The sequence below is a fragment of the Elgaria multicarinata genome, chromosome 1, assembly GCF_023053635.1.
Source record: "Elgaria multicarinata webbii isolate HBS135686 ecotype San Diego chromosome 1, rElgMul1.1.pri, whole genome shotgun sequence".
Classification (NCBI taxonomy): Eukaryota; Metazoa; Chordata; class Lepidosauria; order Squamata; family Anguidae; genus Elgaria; species Elgaria multicarinata.
Window position 1 is genome coordinate 42,630,049 of NC_086171.1, and position 22,182 is coordinate 42,652,230.

The following is a 22,182-nucleotide window of genomic DNA, read 5'->3' on the forward strand; positions in this document are numbered from 1 at the left end:
AGCTGATAAGGCACAGAAGCTAGCAAAAAGTTGGTAACCCTGCCTTGCAGGACTGAGAAGCTATCCTTGGGGGACTGTCAAAGCTGGGCAGGTAGAGAAGAAGCAGCCATGTAAAATGAGATTGTTGTAGAAATTATTGTACTGAACAGTTTCTAGGTTGGGGAAGGCTGCGGAAAATGTACCAAGTTTACTGGGGGTACAATTTCATAAAGTCTGAGGAAGACTGATAAAGTCAAGCAGTAGATGGCTAAGCTAAAGTTGCGATAGAGGAGTGCTGTTTACTCTGCTTTGTTTATCCGAGAGAAGAAAAACTAACATCTTTGAGGTACACCTAAGTTCTCTGCGTATTGAGTGTTGCCTTTTTAGCGTTAGCCTGTCTTTAATTTCAAGTCCAATTCCTTTAGTGAGAATTTGCCAGGAGGTGGAATCACCAGCAGCAGCTCCAGCAGTGCTCATTGGCTAGGCATGAAGAAAGTATTTCTTCCTAAATTGGATGCTTCCTTCTCTCCAGCAGACTCAATATGCTGTTTCACAACCCTGTAATCTAAAGTCTATTGTTTGCAGCTGGAACCTTCAGGCTTTGTGGCATACAGAGAGAGCATGTCTATATTGAGCATGTGTGACCTTTTGGGGTGGGAGAAAACCCCTCCATTTTCCCTGTGACCTTGATAGTGGATTTGGAGTGTACTGTTACCCTGGCAGTCTATAGCTGCCGCAGCCTGAGAGGGGGCAACTGTGCTTCCTAGGAGGTTATTTCCTTCCTAAAACTCTTGTGCCCACAGTCTCCAAGGGGTTAACATGGGAGCTACTTTGAAAATAGAGGCAGAAGGTCATTGGCGGCAACAGCAAAGGCTTACGGAGCCACCATTAAGAGCTGTTCACCCTGCATTTCCCACCCAGCAGATTGTAAACATTGGCTTACAGCCATGGTGTTCTACAGAACCTCTCTGTCCTGCCAGCATACAGGTTTTTAATGGAAATTGCAATGCACACAACTTATTTCTGCATGTCCAACGAACATTTATGTTTCAGTTTAAGAGACGGGAGAAGGGAGCAGGTACCATTGCTATGATGGAATTTGAAAACACAGACATAGGCCCGTTTCATGGTACTTCATATGTAACATAGCTGCCTTTCTCAAGCAAAACTTGAGAAAGGAATGTGTAGAATGCTGTCACTTGATCAGTAGCCATAAGAGCCCTTTTATCTGGTGTTTGTTAGTAACTAGCAATATCATTCTTATCTTGTTGTCCTTTAACTGGATATAGTGCCCTCGGACATGAGAACTAGAAACGTGAAAGCACTTATTACCTTGAACATTCTTTGGCATTTCTTCTTAGTCTTTGATCCATCAGCTTGCAAAAAGAAGGTGCTTTTCAGAAATGAATTATGAGCAATCCTGAAAGTAACTCATAAGTGAGCTAAAATAGTCTTTAATTTCAGATGTAATGGATGAATTCTGAATCCTATATGTATCACAACAAGGAACCAATTGGGCTGCTATTTTAATTTCCCGCAATGGCCCCAGAGCAAGGATAGGTTGGACACTCCAGGGCCTTGTAGGATATTTAAAATGGCAGCTGCCACTGCTGCCAGGTAATCCTGAAGCTTGGATGCCTGGCATTTTGTCAAGGACGTCCTAAACCATAGATTTCACCCTTCACCTGTAGTGGGAATCTTAATAGATTGGCTTATCCCAAATTGCCATCTTAAATTATTTCAGGCCTCCTGGAAGCTGATTGGGTAATCACACCAAACCTAAGCTCATTTATTGAATTTATATCCTGCTTTTCTGCCAAAAACTGGTGCTCAAGGCAGCTAACAATGAAATCTGGATTAAAAACAAAATCTTAATTAAAATACAGCATAAAAACAAATTAAAAACACAACAACAAAATAAGTAGAACCAAGCAATTTAAAAACACTTTCAGCAACAGACCATCTTATATGTCAGAGGCCTTCCTGAATAAAAATGTCTGTACTGGGTAAATTGGTGGAAAGTATTATTAAAAACAGAATTATCAAACTTGTAGAAGAATAGGGTGGCCACATGAAGAGGAGGACAGGACTCCAATTATGGCAATTCCCCAACACAAAAAGAGAAACTTGAATAAATTACATATAGGTGCATAGCTGAAAATGAATAAAGCTACATGTATAGGATTTTAAAATGTATTTATGGAAAATATATCATTCACAGTAAAGACTGTAGTAATATGTGCTGCATAACCTTTGAAATGTGTTAGTAATCTTGACATACACGGTAACCAATTCTTGGTTAGGAACTTTTAAGACCCAGTTCTGTCTAGTAACAATTGTGTATACATACCTAATGCATGACACCTAACTACTATACTGAGATGAAGTGCCTTCCACTAGTGTTTATATATACACATGCTTGAACATATATTGAGAACGGATATACCTAGAAATACTCTTAAATAGCATTCTGGGTATGTGGTTTTCCTAGAAATATAACACACGATTCTGATTAGTGTTTTGCTTAATGCATCAAAGGAAATGAACAGCTCTTCTATTTGAGTTATCTTCTGTAGCTGTTCTATTTTTATTTCTTTTCTTTTCAAGATAGAAACATTCTAATGCAGGGCATATAATAATGTATATTGGATTGAAAATACTGTGCTAAGTAGTTGTTGAGGCCTCCTTTATTTGTATGGTTGATTCTTTTTATTTTAAAAAAACTGTTTCGATATTTTCAGCAGTTGAATGGGAGCAATAATATCTATCTAACTGGTAATCTGGAGAGAAAGTTAGATATTAATTTGCCAGACAAGTGGAAATATGATTGTAAATATTTTCATGCAAAGTACCTTAAAGCAATTTGTGCCTGTACAGTGCAACCCTGTGAATGCTTACCCAAAAATGAAGGCCTTAATGTGTTAAATGCAGCTTATTCCTAAGAAAATATTTCTAAGATGGCAATTTTAGAATCAAATATAATGCCAGAATGGGATTGCATACACAGTAGTAATAAATAGAAAACATATTTTGCTTTCCAGAAATATTCCTGAAGTGAAAGTTATCAGATTCACGAATGTTAGGACATTTTACCCAGGATTTGTTAAAAAATTCTATCTGCTCAGTGCTTGAAGAATTATTATTACCTTACTTTGGGGTCAGGGGAATCAGGAAACTGGGGAGGTTCCCAATGATGAGAGAAATATAAATAATCAGTAAAGATGGGGGGGGGGGGGAAACTATCCAAACTATCTAGTGTAAGATATAATTAAAAACTTACAGTGCAATAATGAGTTCAGTGGCACTTTCTCTCTAGTTAAAGCGTTTAGGATTAAAGACCTACAAGTTCTTGCAAATTCTCCTTTTTTTCCAATTAAAAATACATTGGGTTGGATCCAAAGTTTTGTAGAGTTGTACTCAACGTACTCAATAATCCGATGGAAGGAAGGAAAAAAGAAAACATTTCACTGATTTGCTCCTCTCTCTTGAAAGAGGAGACAGGCCTGAAAATATGCTCCTGAAGGTTTGGGAGACCCTCCCAAACAGTGGCCTGGTTTACACAATCACCGCAGTCTACTGTAGCTTATTAAATCCACTGATTTACAGCGTGTGCCAGCAGCCATTGTGAATATTCAAGCCATGGTGGGCAGTTGCCTTGGCTTATCATGATGTCCAAACTTGGGACAGGGTGGGTTGTTGCCTGGTTAACAAATCATCCCCAACCCAAAAACAGTCCATGGGATGTGGGTTGTTTGTTAACCATGGCTACAACCCACCTTCACTGGAATGAACTTCACTTCAATAAACTGCAATGACTGTCCACCAGTGCTTGAATATTCACTGTGGCATCCGGCAAGTGCTGCTACGCACAGTGACTTAAATAAGCCATGATGGGTTGCAGCGATGGTGCGAATTGAGTATGTGAGGTCGTGCTGGGTGTTGCAGGGCGATGGGTGAATCAGTAAAAATCACTGCCCTGCCACCTTCTGCTGGGGTATAACTGCTGGACCACAGTTCTCTCTGCCAATAGGAGCCCTTCCATTGGCAGAGGAGCAACTCTGGATCCAGCCCAATGAATTGGAAGATTAACCAAGATGTCAGGTGCTAAGTTGTTGTTGTTGTTGTTGTTACTATTGAAGAAAAGCTGGTATAACATTTTAAATACATTCTAAGTACAGCACTGGATGAAGGGCTTCAGCTTACATACAAGTTCTTTATGAGCAAAATCATTCTTCAAAGAGCCCCAAACTATATAGACTAGCTGCTTGAATGCACCATCCTCTAAATGTGAAAAGAACTTGAAAAGAAAAAGAATGTTCCTTTTCAGAGTACAAAGACTATTTTGTCACTAAATGAACACAGGTACTATTATGCCATTAACAAATGGCATTAGAGAAATAAGAACTGTAAGAGAGAATCCATTCCTCTGTCTTTTGTATTGCTTTTATTCTTTTTCTTTTTTGGTCTAGCATCCTTTCATTTGTTACAAAATCAGTCCATTGAGATAGTTGGATCATGATTTGTTAAATCAGTTGTCCATCAGTAATCGTGGGACAACTGAATAAATACATGAAGGCAATCCTTTTGATCCTTGATTTCCCAGTGTCTGCCTGAAATTACAATTTATTGTTAGCTGTTTTCATGTATCACATTCAGGCTCAGGAACAGACACTTTGTGTTTAAATAATCACTTTTGTAATATATAAAATAGCTGTAGATTAAGTAGAGGTGTTCCCTAAATACGTGTTTAAATGCCAAGTATCTGAAGCCACTTCAGTAGGAAAATATTTGTATAAAGTGATTCTCTCTCTCTTTCTAACCTCACTCAGAAGTTAAATGGAATCATGTGATAAATTAAGCATGTTGACCAGATATGTCAGTACTTTGTCATGGTAAACATAAAGGCAAAAGCTATTGCTACATGTTACAATATAGTCTCCACTATATAAGGAAGAGTATCTAACCTCTGTGGATGCAATCCAGATCCCAAAGAAGCTAATGACTGGGTTCACACATGACACAGGGGTGGTTAATAAGCCATGGTGACTTGTTAATTACCCCTGTACATGCCATTGTGTGCTGCCTGATTTACTTGGGCACAGCTTGTCATGACATCTGAACCTGCCAACAGTTGGGGGCTGGGATGGTTATTAAACCACCCAGCAACTCTAGAACAGGCCATGAATTCTGGGTGATTTATTAATCACCCCAGCCCCTCACTCTTGCCAGGTTCAGATGTCATGGTAACCCAAGCCCAGTGAGAGTCATTAGGTAAATTGGACGACATGCACAGGGGTGATTAACAAAACACTGTGGCTTATTAACCACCCTCATGCCATGAGAACTGGGAGGAAATGAAGGTTTCCACTGATTCCACCAGAGCTAGATTGTACTTCCAGGCAACAATTCTAAACACACTTACAGAGGAATAAACTACATTGTGCTGAAGGGCACATACAGCTGAACAACAGGCATAAGATTTTGCTGTTACTCACTGTTAGCTCTGTTTTGCATATATAGTTAATCTGTATTGCAATTTAAAGCCAGAGTTTATCCTTTAGAGGGCATCTGATTTGTCCTTCCTCCAGCCTGCCCTAGTATTCTGCTGCACTTTCACATGCCCATCTACTATTACGTTATCATGATAAAATGCTGATATTTTCTTTTGGGCATGAAGGCTCCCCATTATTTGGCTTACTCAAGCAAACACTTTCATATAAGTAAAAAACAGAAATAAAAACAATGCAAAAGAGGAAGTTCTGTGTTGTTGAGCTCAGCATATCCTGTATCCAGTACAATTTTCAATTCTGCTTATCTGTAACTTGTGAATGGAATGTCCACAAATATTTGTTTGGTTTCTCTGGTGAAAAAAGGAATGAAGCAAAGGGAAATGTTCTTTATGAATCATACAGATACCCTGCATCATTCTGGGTTGTTGTTGTGGTGGGGTTTTTTTTAGAGAAGATTCTTAGCAGTGAGAAAAGTTCTCTGTGGTTCTTCCTTGTATTCAAGGAACTTGAATGCAAACAAACACATTTTGCTATTCTCAACTTGAACCTCAGACTTGCAAATTACACGCCCTGAAAGAATTGCATCCATCAAAAACTTTACACTGAAACCTTGCAAATCTGTTTATTGAAATGTAGTTTCCCACAACCATTCCTGATCTTTTTCTGTGCAAGGTGTTGGGTTTTTTAAAAAGCGGAACAATTAAAATGAATTTCCAAAATATTCATGGTTGTCTCCACTTCTGTGAGCCAGCACACACCTGTGGAGATTAAAAGCATCACCTGGAAAAAGTAAGCTAGCAGGGCAACAATTTCCTGCAACAATTATGCAGGTTTTTACTTGGTTTTCATGGTGTAAACATTTTTTAAAACATTTTTATTGCAGGGAAATAACGTATTCTCAGCGTTCAAGCCATAGCATTTTATTGCTCGGAAAATACCCCTTTCTTTACATATGCCTTGTATTTTTAGATTGTAAGATGTCAGGTAGGGCTCTTGTTCCCTTTCCTTTAGTTTTGTATGTGCCCAGGTCTAGATGCTACGAAAATCAATAAGTAACAATATGGTTTTGTATTTTGTTTCATATTGTAAATAACTGTTTGAGCTTCTAGAGTAGGGTGATGGGAGTGGTGTGGGTACTAAAATTAATACAATAATAAAGTTATATGTCAGGAGAGGGGAACTCCAGATTTTTTGGCCTACAACTCCCATGGTCTTTCAGCATTGGCTATGCTGGCTAGGACTACTTGGAGTTATACTTCAAAACATCTGGAGGGCCACAAATTGCCCACATCTGATATACGTTTAGAAATGTGATGAACTAGGTAATAAGGTTTGTGATAGGTGTTGCGAGATACCTAAATAATTAAAGCTACAAGGATGAAAAGAAACCTGAAATTTGAAGAAGATACTGCTAGAATTTAGAAATGAATCTGGAATAGAGTCTTTTTTATTCTAATAATGACATGAGCTCCCTAGAGTAACCCCTCCCCCAATAAACTCATCAGATTAATTTTCTGGTCAGAGCCACCTGAAATGAGAATAAACACACAAAATGGATATGCTGAAAGGATAAATGAGGGAAGTTCAAAGATATTTACACAAGTGGTCAGGTTGGATAAGATCTCTTTCAGCACTTTAATCTCATAACATCTGTTTTAGAAACAATTCAACAAACTAAGGGCAAAAGAAAGATGAGACTGCTGAACTTTTGACATAAATGACTGTTGTAACAGAAGAATGGTGTAAATGTAATCCCATTCACTTATTATGACTGGTAGGTGTTAAAACAGCTATTCTTTAGGCTGATTCAAATAACTGTTCAGTTGAGGTTGGGAAGAAATTAGTTTACTTAGCATTTTAATAAAAACTTAACTAATTTGCACTTCCAAAACTAATATGCAGACTGGATGGCATTATCCTTCCATTTTCGTTCCTTTTGTGTTGCACTTCTCTGATGAAATATTGCATATATACATTTGGAGACAATGCCTCCAAAAATGCATATATTAGGGGAAGCAGGAAATAAAAATGCATATAATAGAGAAAGTTGCTTGCAAAAACACAGGAAACTGCTTATAAAATGCACACAAATTTTCATGTATATGAAAATGATTATTTAACAAACAGATGTGGAAATAAAAAGTGAAACAAAGTGATTGGTCCATCCCTACTGTTGGATGGGTGAAGCTGCTTGAAAACCAATTTAATCTTAGTTTTATTATTATTAGCCAACCTGAGCACCATTTTTTGTTGGAAAGGAGAGATATAAAATCAAATAAATGAATAAATGCATGGGCTACAGCTTTTGACATTTATTTGTAATGTGTTTGAAATAGTGTGCCAACCAGTGAATCTATAGGGGTGCTTGGGCTCATGACTGACTGACACAGCCAAAGAATTGATTTCAAGTAGCTAAATATGTGAAATATGCTTCAGTCATTACAAGTGTTCTAATTTCTTCTCCCCCTATTCTTATATGGTTTCCTGGGAAGAAGCACAAGGATTCATGGCCCTTTCTCCCACAGGAACAACATGAATTAATGTTTTCCCAGTTGAAATATTGCAAACTTCCAACAATCAAGCTATACTCCTCTTTCTGAGAAGAAGGCCACAACAAGCAGTTACTCTGTGACTGCTTTCTTCATGTTAGTGAATAATTTAATGATCTTCACCAAAAGAGAATGTCTTCTTTTTTTTCTCCCCCCACCCCCCAACGCTTTTTTTTTAGAACTGGAAATATCAAGTTAAGGTAGCAATTTATGTGGCCTTTCCAGTTAAAAAACACTCCAATTTCCCTCATTACAACAACACTCATGCTAGCTACAATCAAGACTTAACTGCACAATATTCCACCCACACAAATATATTCCTTTCACAGGGAATAGATTTGCTGCAGGAATCAGCCATATTAATATTTACTGGTTTTGGTTTTAAGTGTGCCCCACACATCTTCTAAAGAATTGGGAGAGGGTGGTGACGAGGAACATTTTTAATAGTTAACAAAAAGGTAAGAAATCTGAAGGAAGAATTGTTGGTTACCAGTAATGAATGGTCACTTGCCAATAGGTGCTCAGGACATTTGCTCATATTCCATACAGCAATCACTGTTGCAATTGACATGCTAGCTGGTAGAAAACAATGGCATTTTCCTTCTTGGTGGCAATTGCAGATATTACTACAGATAAATTACTTTGCTGATCTTTGTTTTGCAGGTTGTCACACTATGGTACAGAGCTCCTGAAGTTTTGCTTCAATCCAGTTATGCAACACCAGTTGATCTTTGGAGTGTTGGCTGTATATTTGCAGAAATGTTCCGTCGAAAGTAAGAATTTAAATCCTTTAATTGTTTTGGGAAAGTGCAATGACATTGGCTTGGATTCAAAGAACTATGGGGTTGTATCCAATTATGTTCTTCAGCCAGCAGAATAATGCTGGTAGATTGAATTTTCCCTCCCCTACTACAGTCCTCAGCAGCAGCAGCAGTATGCTCCAGAAAGAATTGCACAAGTGAAATTCCACCAAAGTTAACAATCATAATAAAAGACAGCAGATGAAAAATACAATGCAGGGAGGGCATTCTAAAGCCAGGGCTCCACCACCAAGAAAACCCTATCCTTTGTGATTTCATAACACATTTCTTATAAGAAAGGTACTTGACATAGTACCTCAGCAGAAAATCTCAACACAGGCAGACTCATATAAGAAGAGAATATCTCAGCGTATTTGGGTTGCAAGCCATGTAGGGCTTTTAAGGAAAACACCAGCACCTTCAATTGGGCCAAGAAACAAGTTCAGTTCTTTTAAGATTGGAATAATGTGAACAAACCTTGCTGTACCAGCTGAAATTCTTAGAACCAAATTGTGCACAAATTGAAGCTCCTTAGTTGTCTGTATGGATAGCTCCACATGTAACACATTGCAGTAATCCAGCCAGGAGATCATGGATCATCATGACCAGACTATACATGTTCTAGCTGTTGCCAAAGAACTAGCCAAAGTTGATAAAAGGTACTCCCGTATGACCAAGTCTACCTGGGCTTCTAATGACAAAGGTGGATCTAGGGTTACCCCCAAGCTGCGAACTTGCTGTTTCAGTGGGAGTACGACTCTATCCCAAACAGGTTGGACACATTTTTCACAGTCTCAAGAACCATCTATTTACACTGCCTCCCTTTTATCAGGATTCATTTATTGACCTTCATACAGCCCATTACTAAATCCAAAAACAAAAAAGAGGAACCCTCACTGTGAGATAATGAAAAGAAAGGGAAAGGATCCACCAGCACTCAACTTCAGGAGTGTTGGTGGATCCTTTCCCTTTCTTTTAAATACTAAATCCAGGCACCTGCATAGCCTCACCTGACTCAGATGACAAAGAATAAAGGAGTTGATGTTAGCCAAAGACTTTCTCATAATGGATTACTGCAATGCGTTATACGTGGGGCTGCCTTTGAAAACGGTCCGGAAACTTCAACTGGTGCAAAACAGGGCAGCAAGGTTATTAACAGGGACTGGCCGGCGAGATCACATTACGCCAGTCCTTTTACAACTTCATTGGCTGCCAGTCCAGGTCCGGGCCCAATTCAAAGTGCTGGTATTGACATTTAAAGCCCTAAACGGTTTGGGGCCAGGTTATCTGAAGGAACGCCTCCTCCCATATGTACCTACCCGGACCTTAAGAGCATCTACAGGGGCCCTTCTCCGTGAGCCCCTGCCAAAGGAAGTGAGGCAGGTGGCTACTAGGAGGAGGGCTTTCTCCGCTGTGGCACCCCGGTTGTGGAACGAGCTCCCCAGAGAGGTCTGCCTGGTGCCTACACTGTACTGCTTTCGTCGCCAGCTGAAGACCTTTTTATTCACTCAGTATTTTAACACTTAATTTTAACTTAAATTTAAATTTTACTGTTTTAACTCTGTATTTTAATCTTATATCAACTTTGCTGTGTGGTTTTATCCTGGTTGCGCTTTTTATACTGTATTTCGTAATTGTGTTTTAACCTGTTGGGTGTTTTACTGTGGTTTTAATTTTTGTGAACCGCCCAGAGAGCTTCGGCTATTGGGCGGTATAAAAATGTAATAAATAAATAAATAAATAAAAAATAAAAATAATGCTGTGCCTTAGTGTACCAGGGATTGGTTACAGTCTGGGAAACTGTATTTGGGGCAGGGCCTAGAAGCACGGATTGGGGAAGATGGTGGCTGAGAGGTGGTTGGAGATGTGCTGCTTTCAGTTCTGCTCCCGATATTCCCTGCTGCCCTCCACCATCTTTTCCCATCCACCCTTGGTACAATTTGGGGGGAGGCACTGGTGGTTAATTTGTCCAGAGCTCAGTCATACTGTTCTAACAGTGTTTCTGTATATTACTATGTTCTTGGTATATACAAACATAGATTGATAAAGAGATTACTTTTTAGGTCTCTAGACAACACGATAACCAGTGGTGGTTTAAATGGTCAGCAGTTGGGTATTTAACCTACCATGGGTTATTGTGTTGTGTGGCGTGCGTTTTTTAACCAATATTTGGTTATTTGGCTGAAATAACCAGTACAAATAACCAATGCTGTGCAGAATTGGCTATTTGAACTACCATTGGTTACTGTGTTGTGTGAAGGGCACGTTGGTTAGTCAGCTACAGAATCGCAAGGGAAGCGCAGTCAAGGTGGCAGCTGCCACTCTAGCCCAGCCAGCAGGATAAATTTTCTGCAGCAATGGCTTATGGGATACTAGCGGGAGAACTGAGGAGGTAGAGAGCGTGGGGGATGAGTGAGTCAACTCAGTGTGGACTAATGGTCAACTCAACACTGATCCTAATCCACACCACGGTTGTTTCTTATGTTGTTGGGGAGTACCCCCTAGATAAACAACTGTCGAGTTGATTATTACCCCACCATTGACTATCATGGGCTAGACAGGCCTTTGAGCCCGTCTAGAGAGGGCGCACTGGCAAGGGCTGAGCCAAGCTTGGGGAGGCCACAGGATTTCTTGTATGCTGGCCTCTTCTCTCCCTTTTCCCTCCCTCCGAGGCTGCATTTGTGACCTTGTGGAGCAGCTGGTGCAGTTCTTACTTCAGCAGCTGTGAGGGAGCAGGGGAGGGGGATCAATACTCTGTCCCCCTCCTGAAGTTATAGCACTGTGTACAGCCTCAGGAGGGGTCCTCCAAACAGTCCTATGTTCCCTGGAACACTCTCCCAGGGACCTTAAAATTGCTCTCTTAGTTACTTCTGCAATCATTACTACATAAGATACATTATTTAAAGACAAATTACAAAAGAAGAGCCAGCAATATTATAGCAGCAATAAACTCTGAAGTATTGCAAACTCCCATTGTTTCTGAACTGAATGATTGTAAATGAAACTCTTATTCCTATTGAAAATTTATTGTGAACCTTTTAGAATGGAAGTAAGTTTGACTGTTTGGTCAATATTGAAACAAATCAAATTGTTTGTTTAATTATCATGGGGACTTAAGCTTCCTTTTTCTCATTGCTTGATTGTTAATCTTCTTTAAAGGATTCCAAGTGTGGATTCAGTCTCTTAGATTTTCTCACCATTTGGTGTGTGGTTGTTGTTTCAAAGATAGGTTTGTTGCAAATGCGGAATGCAGTATTATATAAAAATAAAACTTTTATTGCCTCAAACAAACATAGCTTCTAACTAACTTCTCTCCAGCCCTGACTGACTCCTGAGAGTGCTGAGTCACTGACTGCTGTGTCACCTCCTGATTGGGCGAGTACTCCTTCAATCACAGTCTGTGTCCCTGACTTCCTCTTCCATCTAACTTCCTGTGTGTCTCACTTAGTTCTACCTATTGATACATCTTTCCTTTTTTTATTTTAACCAACAATACATTACAACTCCCATTTACTTCTCTAAAAAGTTAAATATAGTCTTGTAGATGGTGTGGCTTCTGTACTAGGCGACTTGCTCGAGTTCTTATTTGTTTTGCTATAGGAGATGTAGTTTTTCTGGGGTGATAAGCGGTATCATGGGTATCCCTAGGATGTGAGGACATTTCAACTATTTCTTTAGTCTCTCTGGCAGGGGATTCTGAATGACTTCTTGCCTGGAGGCCAGACTGTGAAGTGGGTGCTCTTTCTTCTTGGAATTGCTGTTCTTGGTTGTGGTTCTGCACACCTGCATTTGATATTAGTTGGCTGCTCTTTTGCAGATGTCTACGGTTTCTTCTGAAGACTTGACTTTTTGGTGTTACTACTTCAAATGACTGTGTGTTCATTTGCCTTTGTATTTCTGCCTTTCGTTATTCTTTGTTCTCTTGCTCTGCTGGCTGAATCTAGACTTGCTCATTACTGTGTAGATCAGGTAGATCTTTGGCCAACTTATTATAATAATGGGCCTGTCTAGATTTTTGTTCTGCTATAGAGTCAGCTCGTCTGTTATGGATTTCTGGCTGCAGCAAATTTCCTCGCATTGGAAGTAAGGTCTTAGTTCTTCGACTCATGAGACTCTGAGCTGGACTCGCATCTAAGCCTTGTGATGGGGTGTTCCTGTGGTCTAAGACAGCTAGATATGGATCTGTCCCAGCTTTCTTGGCTTTGACCAAAATACGCTTTGCTGTCTTGACAGCTGACTCAGCTTTTCTATTGCTCTGGGGATAGGCCGGTGACGATGTCTGATGATCAAATTCCTACTGTGCTCTGAAGGCCCTAAATTCTTCAGACACAAACTGAGAGCCATTGTCTGAAAATAAAACATCGGGTATTCCATAATGGGCAAAGTGTCCTTTAAGCTTTCTGATAATTGTTCGAGATCGGGTATCTAGCAAGGAGTCTATCTCCCAGAAATTGGAATAGTAGTCCACCGTTATGAGGTAGTCTTTGTCTTGCAACTTGAATAAGTCTACTCCTACCTTTTCCCAAGGCCTCCTTGGAATCTCATGTGGGTGGAGTGTTTCTTTTTGCTGTCTGTCACCTAGAGAATTGCAGATCTCACATTGTGCCATGTAAGTTTTCAGCTGATCATTCATGCCAGGCCAATGTACGCATTCTCTCGCTCTCCTCAGACAGCTCTCAATTCCTATATGTGAGGAGTGTATCTTTTTCATTATGTCTAAGCGCATTGCCTCTGGGATGATAGCTCTGTTTGCCCTAAAGAGAATTCTATCTTGCACACTGAGCTCCTCTCTCATTGAGAAATAGGGTGTAGCTTCTACTGGTAGCTGATGTTTGGTCTCTGGCCAACCATCCAGGACAATGTGTTTAACTATCTGTAAGTTGGTATCCTGCTCTGTGCCTTCTTGTATTGCTTGTAGGCGTGGCCGTGAAATGGGTAGATATTGCAGCATATTTATTGACTCTATGTCCTTTTCAACTGAACTATCTTCACTGGGCTCTGAGAGATATGCTCTGCTTAATGTGTCTGCCATTACCAGATGCTTGCCTGGATGATATTGGATCTGTACATCATATTTTTGCAATCTCATTAACATCTTTTGAAGCCTCTTTGGGGCACTCAATAATGGTTTTTGCACAATGGTTTCTAGTGGCTTGTGGTCAGATTGGACATGTACTGTCTGTCTAAAAGTGAGCTGGTGGAAGCGTTCCATCCCAAAAAGGACAGCTAACAGTTCTTTTTCAATTTGTGCATAACCTCTCTCTGTTTCTGACAGTGCTCTACTGGCAAAAGCAATTGGTTGTTGTTTTTGTAAAAGGGCTGCTCCAAGCCCCTTTTGTGAGGCATCACATTGTATTATTATTATCATTATTATTATTTATTTATTTATTTATTTATTTATATAGCAAGGACTAGCTGTTCTCTTGGGCTGTAGTACTTCAGTACAGGGGTCTTGGATATAGTATCTTTAATTTTATGAAATGCTTGCTGATGACTCTCTGACTATTCTTATTCTACTTCTTTGTGTGTCAACTGTCTGAGTAGCTCACAGTCAGCTGCTAACCCTTTATAAAACTTCGCCAGGTAGTTTACCATGCCTAAGAATCGTTGCACACCTTTCACATTCTCGGGTCGTGGCATCTCTCGGATTGCCTTAACTTTTCCAGGGTCCACCTTCAACCTATCTGCAGTCAGCAGGTGGCCAATGTAAGGTACTTCTTTCAGTCTTAATCTGGCCTTATCCTGATTCAATTTGTTGTTCTTCTCTCTGCACCTCTCCAGAAAATGGCACAACTTTTTGTCATGATCCCTTGTTGCTTCTATTATCGTATCTCCTTCTCCCACAATTAGGATATCATCTGCGATTATCTTCAGGCCTGGGATGTTCTCTAGCTCTTGATTCAACCTGCGTTGAAACACTTCTGGGGCAGGGCTGATGCCCATTGGCATTCGTAACTAGCGGTATCTGCTAAAAGGGGTTGCAAATGTGGTCAGGTAGCTAGATTCCTTATCCAGTTCTATGTGCCAAAATCCATTTTTCACATCAAACACTGAAAAAACCTTGGCTCGTGATAGGTCACATAGAACATCGTCAATGGTTGGCAGGGGATAATGACTGCGTTTTAATGCCTTATTTAAAGGTTTAGGGTCAATACAAATACGGAGTTTTCCAGAGGGTTTCCGTACAATGACCAAGCTGCTGATCCATTCTGTGCTAGTCTCTACTGGAGCAATTATGCCTTTGCTTTGAAGGCTTGCTAGTTCCTTCTTCAGTGGTTCTGCCAGTGCCATAGGAACTCTCCTTTTAGGGATCTTTACTGGTTCTACTGAAGGATCTACCTCAAGTTTCAATTTCCCTGCCAAATGTCCTTCCCCTTCAAAAACATCCCCAAAATCTTTCAGTATTTTCTCCATAGTCCAAATCCTGGACTGGTTCTGCTCACTGGCCTGTACAGCATTCAGGATGTTCTTATGTTGCACGTGAATCATATTGTATTTTATATTATGGTTTTATACTGTTGTTTTATACTTTGAATGGTTTTAATTTTTGTGAACCGCCCAGAGAGCTCCAGCTATTGGGCGGTATAGAAATGTAATGAATAAATAAATAAATAAATAAATAAAATCAATTGCATAGCTTGGACTGCTTTGCTTCCTAGCAGTGGTCTGTGGGCATTCCCTTCCACGATGATGAACTCTAAGCGATAGAGTCTATTATTCTTTGGATTGCGAATCTTTAGCCTGCACTTCCCCACAGGTTTCAGGGTACTGCTATTGTACATAATGAGCAATTGGCCACATGGTTCCAGATCTGTTTTCTTGTCTATTAGAGCTAATGGCAGCACATTGCAGGTGGCTCCACAATCCAGTTGGAAACGAACTGGGTGTTTGTTCAACAACATAGTGGCAAACAATGCGGTGGGGTAGGTTACCTTCTTCCCTGTATTCCCCACTATGTGGACATCATGATCCACTGGACCCAAAGTGAGGCTTAAAACATCCTCACAGTTTTCAGACTCATCGCTTTCATTCTGTATTGTTCTCACAGCCAGCCTATTAGGTTTCTTCTCACTCTTGCACTGACTTTGGAAATGGTTGGGTTTGCCACTACCTTTACACTTCTGTCCATATGCTGGGCACCTTTCTTTTCTCTTTTTGTGTTGTTTCCCACAGAACATACACTGTATTTTAGGCAGTCGTCTCTGAGGCTGCCGGCCCTGCTCATTATACTGACTTGACTGGTGTTGGACTGCATGCACCTGCACCTCATGGGTGCCTTCTAATGTCCTAAGGCTCTCTTTAGTAGCTTCAGCTGCCCTAGCAATCTCCAAACAACGAGTCAGTGTTAAATCTGGCTCCCGCAACAGCCTCTCACGGAGATGTTGGTCTGTGGTCCCACAGACAATTCTGTCTATGATGAGGGAGTCTGTGATAGCCCCAAAATTACAGGTTGTTGCCAAAGTCTTTAGTGCAGTAACATAAGCATCCAGTCTCTCTTCAGACCCCTGCTGCCTCATAAAGAATTGATATCGTTCCATTGTTTCATTTTGTTTAGGTATGCAGTAATCATCCAGCCCTTTTACTAGCTGTTGCAGAGTAGAAGTTGTACTAAACCTAAGAGTTTTGCATATCTCTCGCCCCTTTTCTCCAATCAGATAATATAATAACTTTACCTTTTGCTTATCTCAAGCTGGTTGTTGTTGTTGTTGTAAATGGGTCCTGTTAGACTTCTGACACCATGTTTCAAAGATAGGTTTGTTGCAAATGAGGAATGCAGTATTATATAAAATTAAAACTTTTATTGCCTCAAACAAACATAGCTTCTAATTAACTTCTCTCCAGCCCTGACTGACTCCTGAGAGTGCTGAGTCACTGACTGCTGTGTCACCTCCTTATTGGGCGAGTATTCCTTCAATCAAAGTCTGTGTCCCTGACTTCCTCTTCCATCTAACTTCCTGTGTGTCTCACTTAGTTCTACCTATTGATACAGTTGTTTTCTAAGTCAAGTGGAATAAAAATTCCTGAAGAATTACATAGTGCAATAAGTCCAATGCATGATGGACTCTGCTGTCACTTCCTCCATAGCTCCACTTGTACATTTATTTATTTATTTATTGCTTTTCTGTACCGCTCAATGGCCAAAGCTCTCTGGGCAGTTCACAAAAATTAAATTGTCAAAACCCAAAAGGAATCATGTCTATTGCAACCCTGTGTCTAATTCAGAACTATGTGCAACAGTGGTGTGGTGGTAAATTTTGAAGTGCAGACTCTCAGCGCAACTGTCTCATAGCCTGTCTAGGAGAAAACTCCATGTACAGGAGTTTTCATCTGCTAGGCACACGTCTTTTATAAAGCTAATGGATCTTAATTGCCCATTCAAGAGCAAGCCACCCTAAAATACTTTGCATTATAATAGAAAACAAGATGCTGGCTTGGTTCACAAGATCACAGTGGGGGAAATAAACCACAGTGGGTTCTGGGATGGCTTGTTAGCCATGGCAACAAGCCACCCTCACCAGGTTTCCCCAGCATGGCAAACTGCTTCAGCGAGGGTAATTATGCAAATTGCCCTGGCACATGCAGCAGAGGAAATAAGCCACTGTGGCTTCTTTCCCCCACTATGATCATGCAAACCACGTCATTGTTGCTGGGGAAATTCATTTCACCCCAGCTAGTGTGAGGATTGCAGCTAAGCTTAGAGGAAACATGGAATTCCGAGGTGGGCGGCAGATGACGTCAATGCAACCCCTGGCTCTGCTACACCACTGAGGGGCAAATGTCCTTTTGAGGCTAATGGTCTAAGAATGTAGGTTCAATGAGGAGAGAACCTAGGCAGAGATGAAACACAGGTTGTTGCTGAGATGACAGTCCAGGATGAAGAATGGGAACAAGGCAACCTCAATATGAAAAGAGTTTAGAAGAATAAAAGGCAAAGATTCAGGAAAATAGGAGATGAGAAAACATCAAAAGAAAGATTTGTCCCATTGACCAGGTATTGACAAACAGTCAGACTCCTGGTATTTATGCCTAGCTCAGTCAATATGGAGGCCCCTACTCCCTGCCTGTCAAAATGTCTGATATTTGGAAGCCATAGTAGGGGCTCTTGAAGCCTGGGTGGATAATTCACCATGCTGGGTTCCTGCTTCAGCCTCTGGGCTCCCCAGTTTGGGGCTTTCATGACTTAGTAACAGAACCTCATCCCATATTGGACCTTTCCTCAATAACGAAACCCATTTATACACGGCACTTTAAAAATCTCTGCACTTTGAGAAAGTTATGACCTTATCCAAACACTTTTGCAATTTTATGACCAATGTTTTGAGGCTTTTCTGATATTTCCTTGTGTGTTTTATCAAATACAGAGTCTTATCTGTATCTGATAAACAATATAAACATTGTTTATATTGAGTTATATATTGTTATGCGTTTCATTTGTCTATGAACTTAGTTGAATTAAGATGATTCATACAGATGCTCTTAACAGTCAGTTCATGAAGATTTGATTCATAGTACTTTACTTAGATATGCCCCCCAAATAGAAATATTCAAAATTGTTATTTATAGGAATCTTGTAAATGCTTAATTTCCAGGCCTCCTGCTTTTAAAACCATTGTTCTACCATAATTATGAAGTCATAGGAAGAGTTAAGTAAATGGCTTAAGACATTTAACATATGTGGACAAAATATTTCTCTGTCCCACAAAATATCCAGAAAATATTTGATTGTATTTCTAAACCTGAAATACCTTTCTTTTAGCTCTGTTTGTGTACCCTGTGGCAAAAACTCAGGATTGTGCTAAAAAATATTGCTTTTCAGCAAACCGTATGTATTGCTGCCCTTTTGTCTGATAGTGAAGCATGATTCAAGCTGTCATTGTTATTCTGTTACATTGAGAGGTCACTAGGTTAAATCAGAGGCCTGTGTTCATTCAGCCTTGATGGTATGAGACCAAGACTCCAGAAGCTAAGCTAAAAAAAATGAATCTAATAGACCAGCCTGTCTAAAGATGAATTAAAATCTTGTCCAAAACATCTGCATGCCCATGAAAGATAGAAGAATAAAGAAGAAAATGAGTTTTAGATGCAGAAGAATTTCAAATCTAGGTGTTTCTCTTTAGGAGGAAGAGGATTGTTCTTCTTGACCGCAATTCTATTCACGCTTACCTGGGAGTAAATTCCATTAAACTCAGTACAACTTACTTCTGAGTAAACATGGCTAGGATGGCACAGCTGGAATGGTTGTTTCTTAGGAACATTGCTGTTAAATTATTCCCCCTTTTTAAAATTGTCTTGTAAATGGATAGGACCAATGTCAACCTGGTTACAGGGTCATTAGTTCAAAATAAGCAAAATAAGATCTGAACCTATTATGGATATATTTATTTACGCTGCCAGCCAATATGCGCTTACCTGAGAGTAACTCCCATGGATCTCAGTAGGGCTTACTTCTGAGTAGACATGTATAGGATTGCACTGTTACAGTATTACAATACTCACTTCTTGGTTTTCAATTAACAGCAAAAGGGTGGCTCTCCTTCTATTTATACTGTTTTGCCATAACTATTTCCACAGAAACCAAACATATGAACTGAAACAATATGCTCTTATACTTAGCTCCAGGAATCATTCTGTTTTGTGTTTTACTGCATCAAATTACACCCCAAACCTGAGTACATTTAACTTGAAGTAACTTGCAGTGAAATCACTGGGACGAAGGGCTGACTGACACACCACATGGCAGGACTGCAGTTCGCCACCTCATGAAATGTGGGATGAACCAACAGATGGTAAACTGCAATCTTGTCATATGGCTTTGATGTGTGAAAAAAGCAATAATCACCCCAAGATAAATGATCCCATCGTGGCTTCATCTCCTCAGCTGTTTTGTTTCATTCAACACTTATTTCCATATAATTATGTTTAGGAACAGGGTGTAATCCAATGTCATTTTGTTTTGTTTTCCTTTGGCTTCAGTCCATTGTTTCTTTCTCGTCCTGTTCTTGTCCTTTCTTCAGGCTTGAAGGTCAGTTTCCTTGAGGGTGGGAAATTTTGTATTCACATTCATAAACATTTAACTGAATAATATTAATCAAATGGAAAGTCTGACAAGAATGTTCATTTCAGACATAAGTACATTTACAGCATTACAGTTAGTGCAAGCAATTGCTACACTGGTGTCCTCAGCAACTGTGTTACATGTGGAGAATGTACATACATACATACATGTACTTGTAATGTTGTGAACCACTGTGACGTTCTATTACATTCAGAGGTATATAAATGTTACAAATAAATAAATACATGCATCTTTAAGCATGTTAGTTCAGTTAGGTTTTTGGGTGCATCTACACAATTGATTTGAAGATACATGTATACATGTGTCTGATTTCCACATGCTAACTTGTTAGCTCTGGGAAACATTACTGTTTCCTATAGCAGTTGTGTAGAAGTTCCCTGAGAGGCCAGATTAATTCTTTGAAGCACTGAATAAAACCAGTTAAGAAATTCCAGGAGGCAAACCCATTTTACACACACACACACACACACACACACACACACACACACACACACAAATGTTTCATATTAACTTCCTTCTGTTTTCTTGTTTGTTATCTTCCCAAGGGCCTACAGTTGAGTTGATTGATAACCGTTAGTCAAATCCAGTAACGTATCTGTCTGTGGTTGGAGAAGGGTGTTGAAGTAAATGCCAAGCCATTCACTTGTGGTTTTTCTTCAAGCTTCCAATCATGCCAGACTTTGTCACAATAGGAGATATGATGGGCAAAGAAAACCGTTGATAAACCATAGAAACCAAAAACTATTAACCTAACAAAAGCAAAGAGGGGAGGGAGAAACTCCAGCTTGGCATGCAGGAACTCCCCCCACCCCATACCTTGTATCAGTCACATAATTTTAGTGTGTTGTTAAAAGCACAAACATTGCATTTTAATGTTGAAAACACAACATCCACCTTTTTCTGAGAATGGGGGCTATATTGCAACCGGCTCAGCTAATAAGTTTCACTCTTGCAAATAAATATTTTATTTTGGAAGTTATACGTTGTCTTTTGTTAAATATAAATCTTCTGTGCTACCTCTGTTGAACTGAATTTCACTTGCATGGGAGAACGACTGTTTCTCTCAGAATATTTTAATCCAATTCATTAATTTCAATGGGGCTTGAACAAGAGAACTCTCTGGGGAATTATGTCCATAATATTTTTGTTTGTGCTCAGGATTTGCCTTGAGGCAGTAGACCTAACTAGCCAATCTTCAATTATCTAACAGCTTATAGCTGCAATCCTATACCCACTTACCTTGGACTAAGCCCCATTGAATTCATTGGGACTTACTTCTGAATAGACATGCATATAGGATGCACTGTTAGATTCTCTTAAGATCATTAGAGAATGTATACTTTAATGAGGCTCAGCTGGAGAGATTTGTTGTATACATTAAGAGCAATTGTTGTGTGGGGACAAGTTACACTGAAAGTAATGAAAGACTGCAATCTTACATATATTTGCTTAAAAGTAAATTTTATTTAAAGCAATATGAATTACTTCCATGTAAATGGGATTACATTTGGTGTGTAAAACCTAGCACACAGCAATGTCCCATTGTAATTTGGTGTTTTGTATGTTATGCCGCTATCTGAAAATGTTTGCAGGGAAGATCTATCCATAGTAAAAAGTCAAAGGAATATATTTTCATAAAAAGTCATCAGGAAATATATTTTTTGTCTAAAGTATTAGTTAATGCAGTAATTTGAGTTGATTAAGAAAAGCCCTATTTTATCTGGTATATTAATGATACATTTATATTTCTCCATTTTACAAGAAACTGCCAGCAAAATAGTTTCAAATTCCAGACAGGACTACAGAATATTTTTATGTTTCCTACATTGAAGTAAAGTAATTTAATTCAATCTGCAGATATTTTAGAATAGCTTTTGTGTTCAGTTTTATTTTCTAAATAACAAAGTAGTTAACAAGCATCAGTCATGTCAAAGCAGGTTTTGTTATAAAATACATAGAACAAATCTATCTACAGTTTTGTTTCCTTCACTTTTATTAGCTTTGTTTTGGCATCTTTCCCTATGCTCATCGAAGCTTCTTTCTTTTTTTAACTGTTCAGAGTTTTTGTTTTTAATATTAAAACATTAGGTTAATATGCAGCTAGGAAAGTGGAAAATCAAATAGATGCTTGAAAAAGGATGGGACAGCAGGACATTGACAGCATCTAAGGACAGCTGAGGCGAAAACATAAAACAGCTCTGAAATATTTTGTCATCTTGTACCAAGCAAATACAATCCTGAGCCAAATTTGCTGAAAGGGTATGTCA

At 39.4% G+C, this 22,182-nt stretch overlaps 1 protein-coding gene across 2 annotated transcripts in view; it reads left to right on the forward strand.

Annotated features, from left to right (window-relative positions):
• Positions 1 to 22,182, forward strand: part of CDK6 (cyclin dependent kinase 6) — a 112,553-nt gene that overhangs the window by 70,439 nt on the left and 19,932 nt on the right. For both annotated transcript variants that reach the window (XM_063126707.1, XM_063126717.1), the window contains exon 5: positions 8,702 to 8,811. In XM_063126707.1, coding sequence (XP_062982777.1) covers positions 8,702 to 8,811 — 110 coding nt within the window. The remainder of the gene's footprint in view (positions 1 to 8,701; positions 8,812 to 22,182) is intronic.